At 47.8% G+C, this 9,160-nt stretch overlaps 1 gene segment (V, D, J or C); it reads right to left on the bottom strand.

The window, feature by feature from the left end:
- Positions 1-4,080: 4,080 nt before the first annotated feature.
- On the bottom strand, positions 4,081-4,654 carry LOC112912259 (immunoglobulin lambda variable 1-40-like). The segment is given in 2 exon segments: positions 4,081-4,418; positions 4,532-4,654. Coding segments are annotated over 2 exon segments (396 nt in total).
- Between the last annotated feature and the right edge of the window lie 4,506 nt (positions 4,655-9,160).

Raw genomic sequence — 9,160 nt, 5'->3', positions numbered from 1 at the left:
GCTGGCTGTCCCCGGGGAGAGCTGTCTTTGGGCTGTGCTGCTCATCTTGGAAGGACCATGCTGATGCACTCCGTTCAAGAGGGTCTATGGTACCCAGGAGTCCCATCATTGGGACAAAGTGTGAGCAGATAAATCTACAGGGTGCCCAGGATATAAACAAAAACAACAAAAACAGTGAGATATAGCTTTCCTGACAGAAGAGAAGTAGTTTTAGTCCCCAGCTATATTCTGGGATCTCTGTCCTAGTGTCTCTCGGTTCCCAGCACACATCTTGCAGATCTACCTAAGATTTAAAAATAAATACAAAACAAACAAACAACACAAAACCCAAACAGTACTTGAGGATGTTAACAGGACGAAGAGAATGGAGACCTGAGAGTCTCTACCAGGCCAGGAGCGAACCTGACCACATCAGAGAACACAAATCACTGTTGAACCCAACAGTGCTGATTCAAAGGAAGACAGGCCCTGCACTTCTTACCCCAAATGCGGAGCCCAAACCCTTTCTGGTTTACACTGGCTCTGAGAGCAGGTCCTCAGCGCCTTCCCCCTGTGGGAAAGTGACCTCTGCTTCACTCCTGAACAACAGAAACTATTTGGGCAGCCCCGGGTGGCTCAGCTGTTTAACACTGCCTGCAGCCTGGGGCATGATCCTGGAACCCAGGATGGAGTCCCAAGTCGGGTCCCTGCATGGAGCCTGCTTCTCCCTCACCCTGTGTCTCTGCCTCTCTCTCTCTCTCTCTCTCTCTCTCTCTCTCTCTGTCTCTCATGAATAAATAAACGAAACCTTTAAAAAAAGAAACTATTTAACTTTTCTCCATACCTGATCCCTGCAAAACTCACAATCTGCAATTGAGCACTCTTATACTTTTATGACAATATATTTATTGCAGCAAATCACATTTTAACAAGAGCCTATATGTTCAAGTGCCATGCTTGCTGCAACTATATTTAGTAGAAATGAGGCTGGTTGGGGATCCCTGGGTGGCGCAGCGGTTTGGCGCCTGCCTTTGGCCCAGGGCGCGATCCTGGAGACCTGGGATCCAATCCCACATCAGGCTCCCGGTGCATGGAGCCTGCTTCTCCCTCTGCCTGTGTCTCTGCCTCTCTCTCTTTCTCTCTGTATGACTATCATAAATAAATAAAATAAAATTAAAAAAAAAAGAAATGAGGCTGGTTGTTGAGAAAACATGTATTTCAATGACACATCTGAGAAAATACTTGACTTGTTTCCTGTTCATTATAACCTGAACTTGATCCTGATTTTCTCTAGCTTCCTAAAATCTCTGGATACAAGTCTGAAAACTAGAATGTTGATTTTTCTCCCACTTTTGGAAGTGCATTCAAACTGCCCTATATCCTGAGGTCCTGAAAGCTAACTGCGAATCCAATGATAGAACCTTCAGAGAAGTCACCACAGTCGCTCATGTAGAGGTGGTCTTCATGCCAGTGTGTCTCTGGGACAGTCAGAGATCACCAGACACATTTGAACTACAAACCAGGAAAGACTGTCAGATTGTCACAGCCTTCTGTCACAGCCTTCTGTCACCTGTGGCCCAACTTGTGTTTGGTTTCTTTCTACTCCAGTGCAGATGTCCAAACCTGTCCTGCCGCCTCCTTCCTCACTGCTGCGGTGGGGTCCGGGCTCAGCAGAAATTCCACTGAAAATGCCCTGGGAACACAGGCACCCGCTGGTGTGCCAAGTGTTTGGATTGAGTTGCTTCTTGTTTTCATGAATAAATAAACGAAACTACCTGAAGATGACATGAGCTTGACATTAAGAAATCTCCACTGGTTCCCCTCAGAACTCAGCAACTACCAACAATTTCATTCGATCATTTACCATCCTTTTTTCCCCATACAAATGACTCTTGTTTAATAAATGATTTCTTGAACCACAAGCCTTTCTTTGAGAATGCGCCTCCATCAAACTCTCCTCAAATGGGTTTAAATAGGGGATCCCTGGGTGGCGCATCGGTTTGGCGCCTGCCTTTGGCCCAGGGCGTGATCCTGGAGACCCGGGATCGAATCCCACGTCGGGCTCCCGGTGCATGGAGCCTGCTTCTCTCTCTGCCTGTGTCTCTGCCTCTCTTTCTCTCTCTCTCTCTCTATCATAAAAAAAATGGGTTTAAATAAACTGGCCTATTGTCAGGAGAGGGTCAACAAAACTAAATAATCTGCTAGCACAAGTTTTAACACATGTATCTTTGGGAAATTTCAGAGAAGGGAGGGAACTGGCTAAACATAGGCTGCCCCAAATTGGACCCCATTGGCATGAACGATAGTTTCACTTTAAACAAATGAGAATCAGCAGATTTAGGAAAAGCTCTATAATCCCCCAAAACTGCCAGCTTGTACCAGGAAGAGAGCTATTACCAGGCTCCCTCTTTACCTAAGTCAAGTGTCTACACAGCAGAACAACCTCTCTTTTGTAAACAACTCCTCTCCCCTTCACTCTCACGCACTTTCTCCTCTTTGGTCATGGGACCCCTGCCCCTCTCCTTCACTCACATATGTGTCATGGTGCCTGAATGTCTTTGGAATTCTCCACGTCTGTGTGGATACCCGCTAGGTAGGCTATGAAACTTCATTTTCTCCTGTTAATCTGCCAAATTAGATTTATTAATTCTTTATTAATTATTTAATAAGAATTAGATTCTTATGAAAACAAGGGACCTGAAGAGCACAGGAAATACTTAACTCCACAGCAACAGGCACTGGTGAAGTTTCACCAAGGTCAGTCAAGAGTAAGCAGAGATGTGCATCGCTAGGACTCCTGATCAACAGTCCCCTGGATCAGGGGCTGATCCTATATCCTAGAAACATGTTGTAGATGTCATTCTGCATCATAAATGGATCCTCACACTGTCCTAGCTGGTGGAGCCCCTCCCCACAGTGTTCCAAGAACCCCACCTCCTTCCCCTCCTTCCAACTCTCATCCCAGTCCCGGCTTCCTCTATGTCATGAGGACTCTGACTTTCCTCATGATCATCCTCTTGTCCAGAACTCCTAGTCTGACGGGGACAGAGTCCACACCCCTTCCATGTCCCCCCTACATGCTCACACCGTGCTCCATCACTCTCTGTGCAGGACTGGGATGTCATTGTGGGACATCACATTCTGGGGTTCCCTGGGTACACCTCCAATGTTTCAGCTCCAACCCACCAAGCTCACCCCTCCTCAGTATCCAGGGACAAGCTTTCCTCATTTTATGTAAGCTGTGTCCTCTCTCTTCCCCCAGACGCTGTGAGCTCCTTGATCATGGGGACTCTTCCATGTCCACTTGTGTCCCACATCCTTAGCCTCACATGGGGCACATACTAGGTGTTCAGTAGGTGGTGTGAATGCACACTGTAAGGACAGTGCTCTATTGAGTATAGAGCAGACTTAGGTGGACTCCCTGTCTCCAGTTCGGTCCTGACTTGTCACAGTGATACAGGATTGCCTATCCCAATGGTCAAGAACGAATTCTCAAGATATATAATGTTGGTAACAAGTGGTTTTACTATAGGGGTAACAGGTCCTGTGGGCAGAAAGCTGCACTGGGATTGTGAGGAGGGACTGATGATATGCTTTTTAATCAGTAAAGGCTGGGGATAGTGTAAAACTCAAAGGAATTTGGAAGCAAGGTTTTCAGGACCTTTATGATCTAGCTGCTGTTAAGGTGATGTTATCTCAATCTTTAATAAAGATAAACATTAAGGCACTAAGGCAGCCAAGAGTTCCTTGAGCAACTCACTCTCTGCATATGTCAGGTCTCTAACAGTGGGCTGCAGGCTGTAAGGACATTTAATTTAATCTTTATTTTCTTGTCTGTCTTTCTTCATCGACAGACTGTGAACAGAGCATCATGCTCCTGACAACAAGGAATTTCTCCTCAATACGAGAAAACCATAGAATGTGTTTGAGCCAAAGACAGGGTGCAGGGGCTGGATTGGAGAGAATCAGGATCATTTTGGAGCAAAAGTTCCATCAGGTTTACCACAGACTGCAGTTTACACCAAAGGAGGAAGCTGCCTTGGTCAAACAGTGGGTGCTACAAAGCAAAACTCATTTCTGGGAGGAAAACAGGTTTGTGTCTCACTTCTCCCAGGCCCAGAGCACTGTGTGACCATCGAGGTTGTCATCATAGGACTGGCAGTAATAATCAGCTTCGTCCTCAGCCTGGAGCCCAGTGATGGTCAGGGTGGCTGTGCTGCCTGACTTGGAGCCAGAGAAGCGATCAGGGACCCCCGAGGGTCGATTGCTATTACCATAGATGATAGTTTTAGGGGACTTTCCTGGGAGCTGCTGGTACCAGTGTACATCATAACCACTGCCGATGTTGGTGCTGCTTCCAGTGCAGGAGATGGTGAACCTCTGCCCCAGGGCCGCAGACACTGAGGGCGGCTGAGTCAGCACAGCCTGGGCCCAGGACGCTGCAAGGGGGAGAGACGCAGACAGGATTATGTTGGGGTCTGGAAAGAAGAGGTAGAAGCAGAACTCCACATGTCCTCCCAGGGTCCCTACCCCCGTCCTCACATCCAGTCACCTGTACAGTGAGCGAGGAGGGTGAGGAGGAGAGCGGAGCAGGCCATGGTGGAGGTCATCACTGATCCTGTCTTCAGTGGTCCCACAGCTGAGCAGAGCCTCCTCTCATCTCTCTCTTCCCCTCTTCTTCTTCTCTGAGAGGGAGGGCCCATCCATGCAAATGAAAACCTGCTTTTGATACCCACCTGGCCTTGGGTCAGGTCCCTCTTCCTGAGATGACAGGGGCATGGGCAAGGGAGGAGCTGTGTAAGGCCAGGGGTGGGGAGGTCTCAGCTGTGATCTCTGAGCAGAGGGCACAAGCAGTGCCAGGTGGCAGGTCCAACTCTGATCACCCTGACTCTTCAGAAATGGAACCAGAACGCCCCCTGGTGTCCAGACCCAGGGGCACCACTGTGTGACAAGGTGGCCAGGGCCCACATCTCCTGCTTCCCCAACTCTTTGCCCACTGTTCCCTGCAGTAGGGCCCCGGCCAGATCCCTGTGTGCCAGCTCACATTACTTCAGAGCTCACTATTGCTCCACTGGGAATCTTCAGAGAGAGTTTGTCCACAGCTCCCTTGACCATTCCTGTTCAGGGCGAAGGTGGTTTCTCTTATACAAATTCCTCTGAGAGTTCAGGATCCAGTCCAGAGCAGTGACACATCTGCATGGGCACATGGCCCCTGCTATGCAGGATTCTGTTACTTTCCACTAATGAGGCTTCTCTGATTTCCAGAGTTATCTTCCCCTGAGTTCTGCACAGCACTGAGGACATGGGGACAAAATTACCAAAGAGACACAGCTTCTTGGGTAAAGTGATTTGGAGACAGACCACTCTCTGGGTTGAGCACAGCTCAAGTCTCTGCAACTTGTGTCCAGCATGTTCAGGATAGAACATTAGTCACGATCCTCCATGACTACAGCCATTGATTTCTCCTGCCCAAGGCCCCCTGGACCCAGAAGATTCTGTCAAACTTCCCATATGTGATTGGAGGATAGTTGGTGCTGAAAGGAATGATGCCCCTGAGCTCATAGGTGCTGTGGCCCTGGGATGGGTCACAAGACTTTCCATCAGACTGCAGCCTGATTGGAGGTGGCAGTTGGGTGACTGAGGGAGTAACAGCCCAGGCAGACAGCACAGGGAAGGGGTGTCCCATGCTCCAGGGGCCTGGAGCTCCGTGGGAGCAGCACTGAGGCTGAGGTCCCAGAAACAATGGGATGATCAGCCTCAGACACTGACTGGTTCCACTGAGCTGCTCTGGGAACGGACACTCCCCCTGGGTATCCTGAGCATCAGCCTCACCCCTGAGCAATGTGCTCTGTGCATATCCAGGCTGCCCTGGTGACAGGACCCTAGGCACACAAGATGTCACCAGTGTTTCCTGTTGAAGAAGCTTCTGTCTCCCAGAGATTGAGGCTCTGAGAATGGCTGACTGAGGACCGGTTGGCTCTGGAGGGATTTAGAAGACTGGAAACTGCAGCATCCAAAATGCTATTCACTCAGGCAGAGTAAAGAACTCTGTGTGGGTGGGGGGGGCGTGGATGGAAGATGGAGAATGAGGCTATGTGACTCTTCTCCCTCTAATTACTTTGAAACATGCTAAGGGATGGTTCTCCATGGAACTGTTCTTCTAAATATCCAAGGTCTTGATCTTACATTGAGAGGTAAGGATCTCAAAGATTTTTTATCTGAAAAGATTATTTTTAAAAAGATTTTAATTATTTATTCATGAGAGAGAGAGAGAGAGAGAGAGAGAGAGAGAGAGAGAGAGAAGCAGGCTCCATGCAGGGAGACTGACTGGATCCTGGGATTCTAGGGTCCCACCCTATGCTGAACATGGCACAAAGTTGATGAGCCACAGGCTTCCCTGAAAAGATTGTTAGCCAAGAGGACTGCAGTGAAAGCAAATATGTCAACAATCCACTGAATCAACAGTCTAGGACCTGTTGAATTACAAGAAATCTGTCCATTCCTTATCTCTGCAGACACTATACCTACATCTCTAGGGTTTCCAGGTGTCGTGGAGCTCAGGGCAGGGGTGAGCCCCAGCCTCCTCCTTCCTACCCCTCAACCCAGCCTCACCCAAAGTCCCCTGAGTTCCCCTGGTGTCGACCAGGAGTGAGAAAATATACTGCTGATAGTTTTGTGTCTGTTTGTGTGAAAAAACGCTACAGCCTGGAACCATTTCTATGGTAGAAAATATTTCTGTGGTGGATCTACTGTTCACAGAATTCTTCAGAATGAAAACTTGGAACAGCAGAAAAATAATGACTTACATTAAAATATGCAGGCAAACCTTTGTCTATGGATTCCTCCAGGATTCCCCCATTAGTGAGGGCATCGGATAATTCTGAAGTAGGTAAAAATCATTACATCCCATGTGCAAATACTTAAAAGTAGATAAACACATTCTTTTCTGGAAATGTAATAATTTTACTTTCATATTAAATAGAATGGAGTAGGGGGTTCATCTATGAGGTGTAGGTTGTTGAGCATCAACTCTTGTTTTGCTGATGTCCTAATTCCAGGATAGTGAGCCCGAGCCCTGCACAGAGCTCTGCGCTGAGCCCAGAGTCTGCTTGAGCCTCCTTCCCTCCTCCTCTACCCGCGCGCAGCCCCCCACTGCATGCTCTCTCTATATATAAAAATAAAGAAACCTCTAAAAATATTAAGACTATTAGTGCTGGGTAAAAAAAAAAATGGAGCCTAGATCGTAGAGCAGGAAGGAGAATGTGAGGGGTTTCTTGCAACTCCGTTTTCTTATAATTCTCCACCAAGAGTTGGACCCTTGAGACTAGAAACTACAGCAAGATCATTTCTGGTTTTCTCTGAAATCCTGATGTGGAGACATAGCTCAGAACTGAAGAGCCAGAGGGAGAGACCAAAATCAAAGAACAGAAGAACAGAGGGGAGAAGAGAAGAGAGGAGGTGTTGTCGGGGAGAGCCTGCAGGATCTGGTCCGAGTTACCATGGAGATGGTTCAGAGAGAAGAGGCTGTGTCTGTGACCAGCGTTATGGTCAGTGTATCCCCTGTGGATATAACAGTAGTGACACAAGGTCACACTCCATGGAATGAGATGATAGAACTGAGTGTGGAAGAATGTTTGGAGTCTGCATGTTCAACTGGATCACGGTGTTTCTTCCTGTTCATCTTCTCCACATTGAGTGGCGGGGTGCCTTGGGCTCTGTTATGTTATATGTCGGTATCTCCTGGAATGTACCATTTTCTCTCAGTTTATGTGCATTACTGGAATGTTTGTTTCCTGTGGAAACATAGATCATCGTGCAGCAGAGACCACACTGCTCAGTCTCTCCAGATAAGTTTCTTCCTGAATGGGGGTTCAGAGACAAGATCCTTGGGTTCAGGGATTTGTCTCACTCCCTCCTTATCTGAGACCCTGTATCTTGTCAAGGAGGACAAGCTGACATAGTCCGTGGAGGAAAGTCAGGCTGTAGCCTGGAAGCTCAGTCAAGGCTGTGCTAGCTCACAACTCAGGGCTTCGACCAGAGAGCTCCACCTATATTAACTCCCATTTTGCTGCTTTTCCCTCCACAAAAGGTGAATTCTACATTTGAGGCTTCACAACAGCTTCATAGGAAAAGGGATTAGCAGTAAATACTCAGATTCCTCCTCCCTAGACATCCAAGCCATCCTCCTCCACCCAGGACTATTGCAAAGCTCCACTGGGTACCCAAGGAGAGGAGGCCACAAGCAGGCACTGGGGGTTCAGGAACAGGCCCTCCGAGGATGCCCATGGTCCTGAGTGGTGTCAGCCATAGGAAGTCACATGCACAGGACTACTTCACCTAGTGCCCCTGGAGCAGGTTCAGGGTTTTTACAACATTTCAGGACCCCAAATCCTCCATTCCTAACCACAACCTTGATGTCACAACTGAGGGTCAAGTCCACAGCTATGGGCCAAGAATTCCTCTTGGGCCTGTTCTCACCCAGCATCCCCACAGCTAAGTGCCTCATACCTGGGATGCAGTGAGCCTTGGCCTGTCCTGAGAGCAGAGGCCTGGGAGAGAAGAGGATGTTTCTGCTCTGACAGCTGGAAGTGCAGAGTCCACCCTGAATAGGACTTTCAAACTTCTGGGATTGTCCCTTTGTTCTGAACATTAAATTTATAAAGGTAGATGTTCTATGGGAAGAGAAAAGGACCACCATGACAACAGGATCTAATTTTTCTTTTATTTGTATATTTTTATTGGAGTTCAATTTGCCAACCTATACCATAACACCCAGTGCTCATCCCGTCAACTGCCCCCCTCAGTGCCCGTCACCCAGTTACCTCCACCACCCGCTGACCTCCCTTTCCACAACACCTTGTTCGTTTCCAAGAGTTAGGAGTCTCTCATGTTCTGTCTCCATCTCTGATACTTCCCACTCATTTTCTCTCCTGTCCCCTATAATCTCCTTTATTATTTTATATTCCCCAAATGAATGAGACCATATGATGTTTGTCCTTCTCCAGTTGACGTTCTTCACTCAGCGTAATACCCTCCAGGTCCGTCCACGTCGAAGCAAATGGTGAGTTTTTGTTATTTCTAATGGCTGAGGAATATTCCATTGTATACATAGACCACATCTTTATCCATTCACCTTTCAATGGACACCGAGGCTAATTTTTCACTAACAATATTTCTGTAT

This window comes from Vulpes vulpes, chromosome 10, assembly GCF_048418805.1.
Source record: "Vulpes vulpes isolate BD-2025 chromosome 10, VulVul3, whole genome shotgun sequence".
Taxonomy (NCBI): domain Eukaryota; kingdom Metazoa; phylum Chordata; class Mammalia; order Carnivora; family Canidae; genus Vulpes; species Vulpes vulpes.
This window is presented reverse-complemented; position numbering and strand designations above follow the sequence as displayed.